The sequence below is a fragment of the Oncorhynchus keta genome, chromosome 27 (genome assembly GCF_023373465.1).
Source record: "Oncorhynchus keta strain PuntledgeMale-10-30-2019 chromosome 27, Oket_V2, whole genome shotgun sequence".
NCBI lineage: Eukaryota > Metazoa > Chordata > Actinopteri > Salmoniformes > Salmonidae > Oncorhynchus > Oncorhynchus keta.
Genome location: NC_068447.1, coordinates 19299946 through 19317855, shown reverse-complemented (window position 1 = coordinate 19317855; position 17910 = coordinate 19299946). Strand labels below are relative to the sequence as shown.

General features: G+C 43.1%; 1 protein-coding gene across 1 annotated transcript in view; it reads right to left on the bottom strand.

Annotated features, from left to right (window-relative positions):
• The window catches only part of LOC127912479 (sterile alpha motif domain-containing protein 10-like), a 183820-nt gene that overhangs the window by 29796 nt on the left and 136114 nt on the right, over positions 1-17910 (bottom strand). Inside the window, exon 3 of the mRNA XM_052481880.1 lies at positions 6292-6460. Coding sequence (XP_052337840.1) covers positions 6292-6460 — 169 coding nt within the window. The remainder of the gene's footprint in view (positions 1-6291; positions 6461-17910) is intronic.

Here is a 17910-nt window from a genome sequence, read left to right as displayed (position 1 = left end):
TGTGTGTGTGTGTGTGTGTGTGTGTGTGTGTGTGTTTGTGTGTGTGTGTGTGCGTGCGTGTGCATGTGGGTGTGTGTGTGTGTGTGTGTGTGTGTGTGTGTGTGTGTGTGTGTGTGTGTGTGTGTGTGTGTGTGTGTGTGTGTGTGTGTGTGTGTGTGTGTGTGTGTGTGTAAGATTCCAAAACACTGTCAACTACATCCGCTTCAACAGCTTTCCCTTTCTTTCACAAAAACACAGCATTCCATTCTTAGCTTTCGCTGCATGAATGGTCTTTAAATCTCCTTGTGAGAGATTTAGGTGTAAACCGTTTCTTAAGTCCCGCAGCTGAAAAAGCGAAGCTGTGGAACCAGCTAAGGAACTAAAAATACAACTTGTGTGAGATTTGGTTTCTCAGGCTAAGCCTTTTCAGAGACCTGTGTGAATTGGTCCCAACTCTCTGGGTACAGGAGCTTCAGTCCTCTGGGCAGTGTAGAGAATAAGCTTGCAAAACTAGGCTTGGGTGATGAATAAACTTACTTGAGATCTGAAGGCTTCAGCTCCTGGGCTACTATAATGCCTGTCTGTATAGTGCCTTCAGAAGGTATTCACACGCCTTGACTTTTTGCAATGTTTTTGTGTTTAAAATGGATGACATTTTGGGATTGTTGTCAGTAGCCTTAACACAATACCCCATAATGTCAAGGTGGAATTATGTTTTTAGAAATGTTTACAAATTAATAAAAAATGAAAACCTGTCTTGAGTCAATAAGTATTTGACCCCTTTGTTATGGCAAGCCTAAATAAGTTCAAAATTAAAAATGTGCTTAACAAGTCACATACTAAGCTGCATGGAATCACTGCAATAATAGTGTTTAACATGATTTTCTAATGGCTACCTCATCTCTGTACCCCACACATACAATTATCTGTAAGGTCCCTCAGTCGAGCACTGAATTTCAAACACAGATTCAACCGAAAAGACCAGGGAGGTTTTCCAATGCCTCACAAAGAAGGGCACCTATTGGTAGATGGGTAAAAAAAGCAGACATGGAATATTTCTTTGAGCATAAAGAAGTTATTAAATACACGTTTGATGGTGTATCAATACACTCAGTCACTACAAAGAGACAGGCGTCCTTCCTAACTCGGTGAGAGGAAGATAGATAACATAGATTTCACCATGAGGCCAATGGTGACTTTATAACAGTTACAGAGTTTAATGGCTCTGATAGGAGACAACTGAGGATGGATCAACAATGTTGGAGTTACTCCACAATACTAAGCTAAATGACAGAGTGAAAAGAAGGAAGCCTGTACAGAATACAATATTTCAAAACATGCATAATGTTTGCAACAAGGCACTAAAGTAATACTGCAAAAAATGTGGCAAAGCAATGAACTGTTTGTCCTGAATACAAATTGTTATGTTTAGGGAAAATCCAATATAACACATTACTGAGTACCACTCCTCAATTTCCAAGCATAGTGTTGACTGCATCATGTTTTGGGTATGCTTGTAAACATTAAGGATTGGGGAGTTTTGCAGGATAAAAAATAACCAGAATGGAGCTAAGCACAGGCAAATCCTTGAGGAAAATCTGGTTCAGTCTTCTTTCCACCAGACACTGGGAGATGAATTCACCTTTCAGCAGGACAATAACCTACAAGGCCAACTCTACACTGGAGTTGCCTACCAAGAAGACAGTAAATGTTCCTGAGTGGCCGAGTTACAGTTTTGACTTACATCTACTTGCAAATCTATGGCAAAACCTGAAAATGGTTGTCTAGCAATGATCAATAACCAATTTGACAGAGCTTGAAGAATTTTGAAAAGAATAATGGGCAAATGTTGCACAATCCAGGTGTGGAAAGCTCTTAGAGACGTACCCAGAAACCTCATAGCTGCAATCGCTGCTAAAGCTGCTTCTACAAAGTATTGGCTCAGGGGTGTGAATACGTATGTAAATTAGATACAGTGGGGCAAAAAAGTATTTAGTCAGCCACCAATTGTGCAAGTTCTCCCACTTACAAAGATGAGAGAGGCCGGTAATTTTCATTATAGGTACACGTCAACTATGACAGACAAAATAAGAAGAAAAAAATCCAGAAAAACACATTGTAGGATTTTTAATGAATTTCTTTGCAAATTATGGTGGAAAATAAGTATTTGGTCACCGACAAACAAGCAAGATTTCTGGTTCTCACAGACCTGTAACTTCTTCTTTAAGAGGCTTCTCTGTCCTCCACTCGTTACATGTATTAATGGCACCTGTTTGAACTTCTTATCAGTATAAAAGACACCTGTCCACAACCTCAAACAGTCACACTCCAAACTCCACTATGGCCAAGACTAAAGAGCTGTCAAAGGACACCAAAAACAAAATTGTAGACCTGTTCCAGGCTGGGAAGACCGAATCTGCAATAGGTAAGCAGCTTGGTTTGAAGAAATCAACTGTGGGAGCAATTATTAGGAAATGGAAGACATACAAGACCACTGATAATCTCCCTCGATCTGGAGCTCCATGCCAGATCTCACCCCGTGGGGTCAAAATGATCACAAAGGTGAGCAAAAATCCCAGAACCACACCTAGTGAATGACCTGCAGAGAGCTGGGACTAAAGTAACAAAGCCTACCATCAGTAACACACTACGCCGCCAGGGACTCAAATCCTGCAGTGCCAGACGTGTCCCCCTGCTTAAGCCAGTACATGTTCAGGCCCCTCTGAAGTTTTCTAGAGAGCATTTGGATGATCCAGAAGAAGATTGGGAGAATGTCATATGGTCAGATGAAACCAAAATATAACTTTTTGGTAAAAACTCAACTCGTCGTGTTTGGAGGACAAAGAATGCTGAGTTGCATCCAAAGAACACCATACCTACTGTGAAGCATGGGGGTGGAAACATCATGCTTTGGGGCTGTTTTTCTGCAAACGGACCAGGATGACTGATCCGTGTAAAGGAAAGAATGAATGGGGCCATGTATTGTGAGATCTTGAGTGAAAACCTCCTTCCATCAGCAAGGGCATTGAAGATGAAACGTGGCTGGGTCTTTCAGCATGACAATGATCCCAAACATACCGCCCGGGCAACAAAGGAGTGGCTTCGTAAGAAGCATTTCAAGGTCCTGGAGTGGCCTAGCCAGTCTCCAGATCTCAACCCCATAGAAAATCTTTGTAGGGAGTTGAAAGTCTGTGTTGCCCAGCAACAGCCCCAAAGCATCACTACTCTAGAGGAGATCTGCATGGAGGAATGGGCCAAAATACCAGCAACAGTGTGTGAAAATCTTGTGAAGACTTACAGAAAACGTTTGACCTCTGTCATTGCCAACAAAGGGACTATAACAAATTATTGAGATAAACTTTTGTTATTGACCAAATACTTATTTTCCACCATAATTTGCAAATAAATTCCTTAAAAATCCTACAATGTGATTTTCTGGATTTTTTTTCTCATTTTGTCTGTCATAGTTGAAGTGTACCTATGATGAAAATTACAGGCCTCTCTCATCTTTTTAAGTGGGAGAACTTGCACAATTGGTGGCTGACTAAATACTTTTTTGCCCCACTGTATTTCTGGAGTTTGTTTTCAATAAATTTGCAAAAACGTCAAATAGATGTTTTCATTTTGTCATTATGGGGTATTGTGTGTAGATGGTTGAGAATTTTTTTTCCCGGCTATAATACAACATGTGGAATAAGTCAAGCGGGTATGAATAGTTTCTGAAGGAAGTGTTTATCTTCTTAGTGAGTGTTCTGACTGAGCTGTGTTCTCTCTCTCTGTAGCTCTCTCTTTCTCTCTCTCTTTCCAGGGATCCACCACGCTTTAAGGGCTACCAGCAGCAGGACAGCCAGGAGTTGCTTCACTACCTTCTGTGAGAGTGGAGCAGACCAAGGTTTCTACACGTTACCTTTGACTACGGTGTTGGAGAAGGTTTCTACACATTACCTGTGATTGCAGGGTTAGAGAAGGTTTCTACACATTACCTGTGATAGTGGGGTTGGAGAAGGTTTCTACACATTACCTGTGGTAGAGGGGTTGGAGAGGGTTTCTACACATTACCTGTGATAGTGGGGTTGGAGAAGGTTTCTACACATTACCTGTGATTGCGGGGTTGGAGAAGATTTCTACACATTACCTGTGGTAGAGGGGTTGGAGAGGGTTTCTACACATTACCTGTGGTAGAGGGGTTGGGGAAGGTTTCTACACATTACCTGTGATTGCGGGGTTGGAGAAGGTTTCTACACATTACCTGTGGTAGAGGGGTTGGGGAAGGTTTCTACACATTACCTGTGATATTGGGGTTGGAGAGGGTTTCTACACATTTTCTGTGGTAGAGAGGTTGGAGAAGGTTTCTACACATTACCTGTGATTTCGGGGTTGGAGAAAGTTTCTACACATTACCTGTGGTAGAGGGGTTGGTGAAGGTTTCTACACATTACCTGTGATTGCAGGGTTGGAGAAGGTTTCTACACATTACCTGTGATTGCAGGGTTGGAGAAGGTTTCTACACATTACCTGTGGTAGAGGGGTTGGAGAAGGTTTCTACACATTACCTGTGGTAGAGGGGTTGGTGAAGGTTTCTACACATTACCTGTGATTGCAGGGTTGGAGAAGGTTTCTACACATTACCTGTGATTGCAGGGTTGGAGAAGGTTTCTACACATTACCTGTGATAGCATGGTGGGAGAAGGTTTCTACACATTACCTGTGATAGCATGGTGGGAGAAGGTTTCTACCCGTTACCTGTGATAGCATGGTGGGAGAAGGTTTCTACACATTACCTGTGATAGCATGGTGGGAGAAGGTTTCTACACATTACCTGTGATAGCATGGTGGGAGAGGGTTTCTACACATTACCTGTGATATTGGGGTTGGAGAAGGTTTCTACACATTACCTGTGATAGCATGGTGGGAGAGGGTTTCTACACATTACCTGTGATATTGGGGTTGGAGAAGGTTTCTACACATTACCTGTGATATTGGGGTTGGAGAGGGTTTCTACACATTTTCTGTGGTAGAGAGGTTGGAGAAGGTTTCTACACATTACCTGTGATTGCGGGGTTGGAGAAAGTTTCTACAAATTACCTGTGATTGCAGGGTTGGAGAAGGTTTCTACACATTACCTGTGATTGCAGGGTTGGAGAAGGTTTCTACACATTACCTGTGGTAGAGGGGTTGGAGAAGGTTTCTACACATTCCCTGTGGTAGAGGGGTTGGTGAAGGTTTCTACACATTACCTGTGATTGCAGGGTTGGAGAAGGTTTCTACACGTTACCTGTGATAGCATGGTGGGAGAAGGTTTCTACACGTTACCTGTGATAGCATGGTGGGAGAATGTTTCTACACATGACCTGTGATAGCATGGTGGGAGAAGGTTTCTACACATTACCTGGGATAGCATGGTGGGAGAAGGTTTCTACACATTACCTGTGATAGCATGGTGGGAGAAGGTTTCTACACGTTACCTGTGGTAGAGGGGTTGGAGAAGGTTTCTACACATTACCTGTGGTAGAGGGGTGGGAGAAGGTTTCTACACATTACCTGTGATAGCATGGTGGGAGAAGGTTTCTACACGTTACCTGTGGTAGAGGGGCTGGAGAAGGTTTCTACACATTACCTGTGGTAGAGGGGTGGGAGAAGGTTTCTACACATTACCTGTGATTGCATGGTGGGAGAAGGTTTCTACACATTACCTGTGGTAGGTGGGAGAAGGTTCTACACATTACCTGTGATTGCATGGTGGGAGAAGGTTTCTACATGGTGGGAGAAGGTTTCATTACCTGTGATAGCATGGTGGGAGAAGGTTTCTACACATTACCTGTGATAGCATGGTGGGAGAAGGTTTCTACACGTTACCTGTGATAGCATGGTGGGAGAAGGTTTCTACACATTACCTGTGATAGCATGGTGGGAGAAGGTTTCTACACATTACCTGTGATAGCATGGTGGGAGAATGTTTCTACACATTACCTGTGATAGCATGGTGGGAGAAGGTTTCTACACATTACCTGTGATAGCATGGTGGGAGAAGGTTTCTACACATTACCTGTGATAGCATGGTGGGAGAAGGTTTCTACACATTACCTGTGATAGCATGGTGGGAGAAGGTTTCTACACATTACCTGTGATAGCATGGTGGGAGAAGGTTTCTACACATTACCTGTGATAGCATGGTGGGAGAAGGTTTCTACACATTACCTGTGATAGCATGGTGGGAGAAGGTTTCTACACATTACCTGTGATAGCATGGTGGGAGAAGGTTTCTACACATTACCTGTGATAGCATGGTGGGAGAAGGTTTCTACACATTACCTGTGATAGCATGGTGGGAGAAGGCTTCTACGTAGGTCAGGTAGTTGTGGGGACAGTGTTTCTTCAGCCACTTGCAGACATCCTGTTGGGTCCACAGAACCACTGGTTTGGACAGACTGGACAGCGTAGGGCTGGTGTGGTACACAGTGAAGGCTTCGCCTGGACGCAGCTGAAACACACACAGTTTGGCTTACGGTGTGTGTGTCTGTGTGTGTGTGTGTGTGTGTGTGTGTGTGTGTGTGTGTGTGTGTGTGCGTGCGTGCGTGCGTGCGTGCGTGCGTGCGTGCGTGTGTGTGTGTGTGTGTGTGTGTGAACAGGGAAATAAGCATCAAGGAGACAGAAGCCATGATTTTTTATTTTGTTGTGTCAGTGCACTCTTTGTGTGGTGACTGAGTGATCGGATGTGAACATTAGTTGTGGTGACTGAGTGATCATGTGTGAACATTAGTTGTGGTGACTGAGTGATCGGATGTGAACATTAGTTGTGGTGACTGAGTGATCATGTGTGAACATTAGTTGTGGTGACTGAGTGATCGTGTGTGAACATTATTTGTGGTGATGACAATGTATCTAACCCTAAACCGAACTCCTTTACCCCTAACCCTAATTCTAACCCCTGAACCTAAAATTGTCATGGTTCCATCCGTCACCAGAAGGTCATCCTAGAGACCATCCTAGAGACTATCCTAGAGACAATTATGACCCTGAGGTGTGTTCTATTACTCATTATGATTTCCCCTTTAAAAGAGGTGTGTTTTCTGGTTCTCTTTGCAGAAGCTTGAATTGTTTACTGTGTGTGGTCGTTTTCTGAATGAGTTTTTGAGACTTAGTGTTTGATGCTTTTTCAAGTGTACTGTGATGCTGCGGCTACCGTTTATCAGTAAAGTCTTATGTTTAACCACTGATTCCTCATCTGGTCTCTTATCTGCACCTGGGTCCAACCTCAACATGTCACAGAAACACATTTGATCCTGTTTTACTATTCTTTTAAGAACTATCCTTGTGGGGACTAGAAGTCCAAACACACACACACACACACACACACACACACACACGCACACACAAGCATGCACACACAAGGATGCATAGACAAACAAACCCTATTAATCACTAGCTGAGACTCTATCAGGACATCTCAAAAGTCTTGATCAAGCAGCAGGCCTTCATTCTCAAATCAGTTTTGTTTTTAAAATCTGTTTTGGAAAACTGACTGTCCAAACAGCCAGTTACAAGTGACCAAATTGGACTTGTGTGTTCAGACAGCAGTCATTTGCTGACATGGCTACACTAATTGCCATAGTAACGAGGGGTGTGTGCACAGTGGTGTAGGTTGATTGGTGGTGGTGCTCCTGCTGCCTATCACTCAGAAGTTATGTAGCAAGCTAAGGTGACAGTGGGGCTGTTACGGTGACCGTATTACCGCCACACCAGCGGTCACGAGTCCCGACCTGTCACAACCATACCAGCGGTCATGAGTCATGACCATAGTCAAATTCCACGTGACCATTTTGTCATGGTAACTAGGCTTCCCCAAAACTATGCTCTGATCCTGCTGATGGTCATTAGTAGCCTACCAAACTTGCTAACTGCCAGTCGCTAATCGCCTGGTACTCATCAAACTATTGTCCCTCTAATCACTCTAACAACAATGCAAATGCAATTGAAAATAAAATCAAATCCTTCATGAGAGTCCATGAGCTCATGTTGCGCAACATTTATATATGCTATGCAATTGTGTAAGAAAACAGAGTTTGATGGCCTCTATTAAAAAGAGGAGGATCACATCAGCTTTCTATAGTCTAGGCCTACTATATTTATTTCTCAACTTTCCCAATATTAAGCACATTGCTTCGCTTTACAACAGGAGTATAGCCTACCAGTCTGGCATGAAAATGAACTGTGTGATAGCGTCCTTCATTCACTATTTAAGTGCATAGATGACAGGTATTTTTTCCCCCTAAATAATAATTTCACATACATACACTACCGTTCAAAAGTTTGAGGTCCAATAGAAATGTCCTTGTTTTGAAAGAAAAGCACATTTTTTGTTCATTAAAATAACATCAAATTGATCAGAAATACAGTGTAGACATTGTTAATGTTGCAAATGACTATTGTAGCTGGAAACGGTTGATCTTTTATGGAATATCTACATAGGTGTACAGAGGCCCATTATCAGCAACCATCACTCCTGTGTTCCAATGGCACGTTGTGTTAGCTAATCCAAGTTCATCATTTTAAAAGGCTAATTGAACATTAGAAAACCATTTTCTAATTATGTTAGCACAGTCGAAAACGGTTGTTCTCATTAAAGAAGCAATAAAACTGGCGCTCTTTAGACTAGTTGAGTATCTGGAACATCAACATTTGTGGGTTCGATTACAGGCTCAAAATAGCCAGAAACAAATAACTTTCTTCCATAACTCGTGAGTATATTATTGTTCGGAGAAATTAAGGCTATTCCATGCGAGAAATTGCCAAGAAACTGAATATCTCGTACAACGCTGTGCACTACTCCCTTCACAAAACAGCGCAAACTGGCTCTAACCAGAATAGAAAGAGGAGTGGGAGGCCCCGGTGCACGACTGAGGAAGAGGACAAGTACATTAGAGTGTCTAGCTTGAGAAACAGATGCCTCCAAATTCCCCAACTGGCAGCTTCATTAAATAATACCTGCAAAATACCAGTCTCAACGTCAACAGTGAAGAGGCGACTCCGGGATGCTGGCCAGTGTTCCTCTGCCCAGTGTCTGTGTTCTTTTGCCCATCTTAATCTTTTCTTTCTATTGGCCAGTCTGAGATATAGCTTTTTCTTTGCAACTCTGACTAGAAGGCCAGCATCCCGGAATCGCCTCTTCACCTGGAATGCTTTTCCAATAGTCTTGAAGGAGTTCCCACATATGCTGAGCACTTGCTGACTGATTTTCCTTCACTCTGCGGGCCAGGTCACCTGTTGCAGCACTCTATCACTCTCCTTCTTGGTCAAATAGCTCTTACACAGCCTGGAGGTGTGTTGGGTAATTTTCCTGTTGAAAAACAAATGATACTCTCACTAAGTAAAATCAGCTGGGATGGTGTATCGCTGCAGAATGCTGTGGTAGCCATGCTGGTTAAGTGTGCCTTGAATTCTAAATAAATCACAGACAGTGTCGCCAGCAAAGCACCCCCACACCATCACACCTCCTCCTCCATGCTTCGCGGTGGGAACCACACATGTAGAGATCACTCTGCGTCTCACGAAGACACAGCGGTTGGAACCAAAAATCGCACATTTGGACTAATCAGACGAAAGGACAGACTTCCACCAGTTATAAGCCCAGTCATTGCACAATCATATGTGAAACAGAGTTTTGACTGGTCACTATTTAAAAGAGGATCCCAGCTTTCTCATGCTGCTATCTTTATTGCTACATTCTTAAAATGAAGCACATGAATCCGCTTTACAACCTGGCATACATCGGCGGCGCGAGTTTCAAGTTTGGGGAAGCTCATTTTCACTTTATAATAAAGCATTCCATGCATCATCACATTTGTGGACCTATGTAACATAAAATACTATTCATAACGTCATGAATAGTTTGGATAGTCATAATTTAGGCTAATAATATAACTCAATAAATGTTCGCAAAACAATACCGTTCAGAGCATGGCTGAACGCGCATAGTGTAGAGTAGGCATAAGCTATATCACATACATTTCTTCTTTCCTTGCATGGGAAATATCTGTCCTATTATAAACACATCTCATGCAATTCTCCTACACCTTATATGACTGGAGATAATAGCAGAATCTTTCTTAATATGGCAAATTACTGGGTAGCTTCCTCTGCTGACACTGACAAACAGATGAAAATAAATTATTGTTTTGTCAAAAAACTAACTTTTAAGGAGCACTTACCCAACAATGATAAATAGTGACTATGGGCAGTGCATGGGGACATTGCTGATGCTCTCCGCCGGTGCCAATAAGATAGGCTATACTATTGTTTGCTCAATTGAATCAGGGATTTTGATAACTAATAGACAGATTTGTCTTTTCATTGTCTTCTCTTTACAGCAATAACCATAAGCTTTCCAAACTGCGATTGTATTTTGAAATATTGCAATATGCCTGGCTTGGCCTCTCTACTTTAAACAGACAGTTGCAACTCAACAATAACTTGCCCAAATTGCATGCGCTACCTTTCCCTACGACTTTAGGCAAAGGTAAAGGTAGGTAAAGCTCCGCCTTATCTCAGTTCACTGGTCACGATGGCAACACCCATCCGTAGCACGCGCTCCAGCAGGGCGCTCCAGCAGGTGTATCTCACTGATCATCCCTAAAGCCAACACCTCATTTGGCCGCCTTTCGTTCCAGTACTCTGCTGCCTGTGACTGGAACGAATTGCAAAAATCGCTGAAGTTGGAGACTTTTATCTCCCTCTCCAACTTCAAACATCAGCTATCCGAGCAGCTAACCGATCGCTGCAGCTGTACATAGTCTATAGGTAAATAGCTCACCCTTTTTCACCTACCTCATTCCCATACTGTTTTTATACTGTTTTTATTTATTTACTTTTCTTCTCTTTTGCACACCAATATCTCTACCTGTACATGCCCATCTGATCATTTATCACTCCAGTGTTAATCTGCAAAATTGTATTATTCGCCTACCTCCTCATGCCTTTTGCACACATTGTATATAGACTGCCCATTTTTTCTACTGTGTTATTGACTTGCTAATTGTTTACTCCATGTGTAACTCTGTGTTGTCTGTTCACACTGCTATGCTTTATCTTGGCCAGGTCGCAGTTGCAAATGAGAACTTGTTCTCAACTAGCCTACCTGGTTAAATAAAGGTGAAATAAAAAAATAAATAAAAAATACGATTTAAAACAATCCACAACTTATACTGAACAAAAATATAAACACATCATGCAACAATTTCAACGATTTTACTGTTACAATTCATATAAAGAAAACAGTCAATTTAAATAAACAAATTAGGCACTAATCTATGAATTTCACAGCCACAGCCATTCAGAATGAGGTTTTCTCCACAAAAGGGCTTTATTACAGGCAGAAATACTCCTCCGTTTCATCAGCTGTCTGAGTCTCAGATGATCCAACAGGTGAAGAAGCCGGATGTGGAGGTCCTGGGCTGGCGTGGTTACACGCGGTCTGCGGTTGTGAGGCTGGTTGGACGTACTGCCAAATTCTCTTAAACGATGTTTGAGGCGGCTTATGGTAGAGGAATCAACATTAAATTATCTGACAGCTCTGGTGGACATTCCTGCAGTCAGCATGCCAATTGCACGCTCCCTAAAAACTTGAGACATCTGTGGTATTGTGTTGTGTGACAAAACTGCACATTTTAGGGTGGCCTTTTATTTTCCCCAGCACAGGGTGCACCAGTGTAATGATCATGCTGTTTAATCAGCTTCTTGATATGCCACACCTGTCAGGTGGATAGATTATCTTGTCAAAGCAGAAATGCTCACCAATAGAGATGTAAACAAAACCCTGAGAGAAATAAGCTTTTTGTGTTTATGGAACATTTCTGGGATCTTTTATTTTATCTCATGAAACATGGGACCAACACTTTCCATGTTGTGTTTAAATTTCTGTTCAGTATATTAAAAAAAAGCTAATGATCCTCTGTGGCCAATGTCAGGATTTGGCCAGTGTTGTTCCGGTTTTTGGTCACTAGATGCCCCCATTGTGCCTTTTGACCTTTTGTTTTCCCTTGATCCCCATTATTATTTGCACCTGTGCCTCGTTTCCCCTGATTGTATTTAAACCCTTTGTTTTCCTCAGTTCTTTGCTCTGTGTTTGTATGTTAGCACCCAGCCCTAGTACTCTGAGAACTCTTGTTGATCCCGGTGGACTCTCTTGTGGAATTCTGTTTTTTGTTCTTGTTTGTTTGTTTTTTGAGTATCTTTTGAGGCTTTTTGTGCTTTACCTTCCACCTTGTGGATTTACCTTTTTTGTCTTGGAGGATTAACTTTGTTCTTGTAGGATTCCTTTTGAGGTTGTGGAGTTACATGTTTTCCTGAAGAACTTCACTTTTTACTTCATTAAATACACCGTCTCAAGTACTGCTGTGTCTGCCTCATCTTCTGGGTTCTGCCGACTATTCGTGGCTCAGTTGGTTAAGTGACTGTTTATCACTCCGGAGACCCGGGTTCGTAACCGGGTCCTGACAGCCAAATCATGCTTTAGTAGTAGCCTATTTTGAATTATTTAATTTACAGTGCATTCAGAAAGTATTCAGACCCCTTCCCCTTTTCAACATTTTGTTATGTTACAGCCTTATTCTAAATTTGATTAAATAAAAAAATACCTCCAGGCTCTGATCAGGCCCTACACCCAAACAAGGGCACTGCGTTCATCCACCTCTGGCCTGCTCGCCTCCCTACCACTGAGGAAGTACAGTTCCCGCTCAGCCCAGTCAAAACTGTTCGCTGCTCTGGCCCCCCAATGGTGGAACAAACTCCCTCACGACGCCAGGACAGCGGAGTCAATCACCACCTTCCGGAGACACCTGAAACCCCACCTCTTCAAGGAATACCTAGGATAGGGTAAGTAATCCTTCTCACCCCCCCTAAAAAGATTTAGATGCACTATTGTAAAGTGGCTGTTCCACTGGATGTCATAAGGTGAATGCACCAATTTGTAAGTCGCTCTGGATAAGAGCGTCTGCTAAATGACTTAAATGTAAATGTAAGACTGAAGGCTGTAATTGCTGCCAAAGGTGTATTTCAGTTTTTTTTTTTTACATACATTTGACAAAAATTCTAAAAATCTGTTTTTGCTTTGTCATTATGGGGTATTGTGTGTAGATGGGTGAGGATATGTTTAATTTAATCTAAATAGTGGAACAAGTCAAGGGGTCTGAATACTTTCCAAACGCACTGTATTTCTGTATAGACAAGAGTAGGCTAATTAGACTATATAGTTTTGATAATTGAATTCCATTTACCTTAGGAAAAGCTTCCCCAATCCTTGCATATTAAAAACATAACCACAAGTAACCTCCATTCGCTATTCAATTGCAGGCTGTGGATGATGTTTTGTTTTTGGGCCATGCTAAATAAAAAATTATTCCATCCATAGGCTATGCAGTACATAAAGACCAGATTAAACTAAGAATAGTCTGATGGGTGAGAATATTATCAGATACTTGTCCAAGTTTCAATGAGAGATGAAGTGTGTGCAGCCTGTGCAACAAACAGAGCAGAGCTCCTCCTGCCTTGCATGCAACCTTTTTCAAATCATCACTAGAGCCGGATCATGCAGCCTTAGAATGTATCAAAAATCTAAACATATAACCTAACGTTTATATCACAACTAAAGTTGGCATAAAAAAAGCTCTAAATGAAGCATATAGAAGGACCCGTTTCTTTGTTAACTGCTCAACACTGAACAGTTAGTCCGCACTCTCTCTGGAAAATATCCTCTCATGGACGTTTCCCATTTGCTTTGAATGTTCAATATCATAGTATAAGAACACTTCCAAAGCCTTGAAGGATAAGATGATCCAACTTTCAAAACAAGTCCTTTTTTGCTAGCTACAGCAGTCAACTAGCTAGCTGTTTATTTTTCTAGCATATTCACTCATTTGTTTGTAAACATTTAATAAGCTAGTTAGCGACCACAAGTTATTGTCAAACTGTCAACAGAGTAGCTAGCAAGCAACACAATATGCCAAATGACATCTAAAAACCACTTGAGGGCAAATAAATCAGATTTGACCATTCAGTCAGAAGTCACATGGCCAGGAAATCCGATTTGTATCACCTTTGTAGGTGGTTTGAAATTTGGCTTTGAAATATCTGATTCCATGTGCTTTTAGGCTGTCCAGACTGCTGGAAAAATAACAGATTTGAATCAGATATGCAAAAAAAATGTATATGAGTCACTTCAAATTGTCAATGTGAACAAGGCTGAAGTGCATTCTGGTATGTAAGCCTTAATTGAAAATAACTTAATCTGTGTGCTCGAGTATACAGTGCTCACACACACTTTCCATATGTATGCTCTTGTAGTGTGTACTGTAGCACTACGGCCATTCCTGTAATATAACACATAAATCACTCCCTGCTCAATGATGCGGTGAAGCCATTTTAATAGCCTACATCTCTTCACTGCACAGCTCACCCTTAATTGAGATCCAGTTAGGAAAGGTGTGAAAATGCTTGCTTTTTTGGATGATCTAACTGGAGTGTGTGTGTGAAAAGCTATCTTGGCTCTTTCTCTCCCTTCAGTGAGAGGAGGCTTCGTACTGGACAAAGAGTCAATAGTAAGGCTGTATTTAGTCTTGTAGATTAGCCACTCTGACTGACAGAATTGGTTAGCTAATTAAGACAAGGCTATCACTACTGTGCCTTGTGTCAATGGAAAGGCAGATACAGAGATAGGGAGACAGACAAAGACAAACAGTCAGCAAGCAAGACAGTCAGAGTCAGACAGTCAGAGAATCAGACAGTCAGAGTGCAAGACAGTCAGAGAGTGAGACGGTCAGAGAGCGAGACAATCAGATAGGGAGACAATCAGATAGGGAGACAATCAGAAAGTGAGAAAGCAAGAGAGCAAGAAGGTCAGACTGAGATAGAGAGCAAGAAGGTCAGACTGAGAGTCAGAGAGTGAGACAGTCAGAGAGCAAAATGGTCAGAAGGTGAGACAGTCTGTGACAGAGACAGTCAGAGAATGAGACAGTCAGAGAGCAAGACAGTAAGCGAGAGAGATAATCAGATAGGGAGACAGTCAGTGAGCGAGACAGTCAGTGAGCGAGACAGTCAGAGAGTGAGACAATCAGATAGGGAGACAGTCAGTGAGAGAGACAGTCAGAGAGTGAGACAGTCAGCAAGAGAGACAATCAGATAGGGAAACAGTCAGTGAGAGAAACAGAGAGTGAGATAGTCAGAGAGTGAGACAGTCAGTGAGCGAGACAGTCAGAGAGTGAGACAGTCAGTGAGCGAGACAGTCAGTGAGCAAGACAGTCAGAGAATGAGACAGTCAGCGAGAGAGACAGTCAGCGAATGAGACAGTCAGAGAGGGAGACAGTCAGAGAGTGAGACAGTCAGAGAGTGAGACAGTCAAAGAGTGGGTCTGGGAGGGTGTCTCGCTGGTCTGGGCGGGGTGTCCGTTGCTCTGTTGTTCCTGTGTGAGGTGTTGGGGCTGCTGTTGAGGGAATCGTCCTTCAGGGTTCTGGCAAAAGTTGGGATTGCTGCTTTGTAGAGGTGGACCTGGTCGTAAAGGCTGTTCAAGTCCAGGGTGGAGTGGTTCACATGGGCACAAATGGCCTGCGGGCCCAGCAGGAAAGGGTGGCCACAGCACTCAAGGGAGTGATTGAAAAAAGCTTCTTCCACTTTCCACACTGCTACCACGAAAACACATTCACCCTGCCACCATACAGTGGGTGAATGTGAGCATTTCGAGAGACTGTACCTCAAAACCTAATGTCTACCTGGCCCACCACTCCACCCTGGACTTGAACAGCCTTCATGACCAGAAACCTATCCAACCAAAATGCCATGAAAAGGAACATAACATTTGACATACCAATCAGGATCATAAAATACTTGAATCAGTTATAGAATCCCTTGCCCTTCATGGTTGTGAGGTCTGGGGTCCGCTCACCAACCAAGAATTCACAAAATGGGACAAATTCTGCATGCAGAATTCTGAAAAAACATCCTCTGTGTACAACGTAAAACACCAAATAATGCATGCAGAGCAGAATTAGGCCGATACCCGCAAATGATCAAAATCCAGAAAAGAGCCGTTAAATTTTACAACCACCTAAAAGGAAGCGATTCCCAAACTTTCCATAACAAAGCCGTCACCTACAGAGGAATTAACCTGGAGAAGAGTCCCCTAAGCAAGCTGGTCCTGGGGCTCTGTTCACAAATACAAACAGAGCCCCAGCAGAGCAACACAATTAGACCCAACCAAATCATGAGAAAACAAAAATATAATTACTTGACACATTGGATAAAATTCACAAAAAAACTATAATGCAATTCAGCCCTAAACAGAGAGTACACAGTGTCAGAATACCTGACCACTGTGACTGACCCAAACTTAAGGAAAGCTTTGACTATGTACAGACTCAGTGAGCATAGCCTTGCTATTGAGAAAGGCCGCTGAAGGCAGACATGGCTCTCAAGAGAGGACAGGCTATGTGCTCACTGCCCACAAAATGAGGTGGAAACTGAGCTGCACTTCCTAACTTCTTACCAAATGTGTGACCATATAAGAGACACATATTTCCCTCAGATTACACAGACCCACAAAGAATTCTAAAACAAATCCAATGTTGATAAACTCCCAATACTATTGGGTGAAATACCACAGTGTGACATCACAGCAGCAAGATTTCAGTGAAGAACAAACAGCATTGTAAATACAACCCATATTTATGTATATTTATTTTCCTTTTCGTACTTTAACTAGTTGCATATCATTACAACACTGTATATATACATAATATGACATTTACAGTGGAACAAATTGGTGCATTCACCTTATGACATCCAGTGGAACAGCCACCTTACAATAGTGCATCTAAATATTTTAAGGGGGGTGAGAAGTATTACTTTATCCTATCCTAGGTATTCCTTAAAGAGGTGGGGTTTCAGGTGTCTCCGGAAGGTGGTGATTGACTCCGCTGTCCTGGCGTCGTGAGGGAGTTTGTTCCACCATTGGGGGGCCAGAGCAGCGAACAGTTTTGACTGGGCTGAGCGGGAACTGTACTTATTCAGTGGTAGGGAGGCGAGCAGGCCAGAGGTGGATGAACGCAGTGCCCTTGTTTGGGTGTAGGGCCTGATCAGAGCCTGGAGGTACTGAGGTGTCGTTCCCCTCACAGCTCCGTAAGCAAGCACCATGGTCTTGTAGCGGATGCGAGCTTCAACTGGAAGCCAGTGGAGAGAGCGGAGGAGCGGGGTGACGTGAGAGAACTTGGGAAGGTTGAACACCAGACGGGCTGCGGCATTCTGGATGAGTTGTAGGGGTTTAATGGCACAGGCAGGGAGCCCAGCCAACAGCGAGTTGCAGTAATCCAGACGGGAGATGACAAGTGCCTGGATTAGGACCTGCGCCACTTCCTGTGTGAGGCAGGGTCGTACTCTGCGGATGTTGTAGAGCATGAACCTACAGGAACGGGCCACCGCCTTGATGTTAGTTGAGAACGACAGGGTGTTGTCCAGGATCACGCCAAGGTTCTTAGCGCTCTGGGAGGAGGACACAATGAAGTTGTCAACCGTGATGGCGAGATCATGGAACGGGCAGTCCTTCCCGGGAGGAAGAGCAGCTCCGTCTTGCCGAGGTTCAGCTTGAGGTGGTGATCCGTCATCCACACTGATATGTCTGCCAGACATGCAGAGATGCGATTCGCCACCTGGTCATCAGAAGGGGAAAGGAGAAGATTAATTGTGTGTCGTCTGCATAGCAATGATAGGAGAGACCATGTGAGGTTATGGCAGAGCCAAGTGACTTGGTGTATAGCGAGAATAGGAGAGGGCCTAGAACAGAGCCCTGGGGGACACCAGTGGTGAGAGCGCGTGGTGAGGAGACAGATTCTCGCCACGCCACCTGGTAGGAGCGACCTGTCAGGTAGGACGCAATCCAAGCGTGGGCCG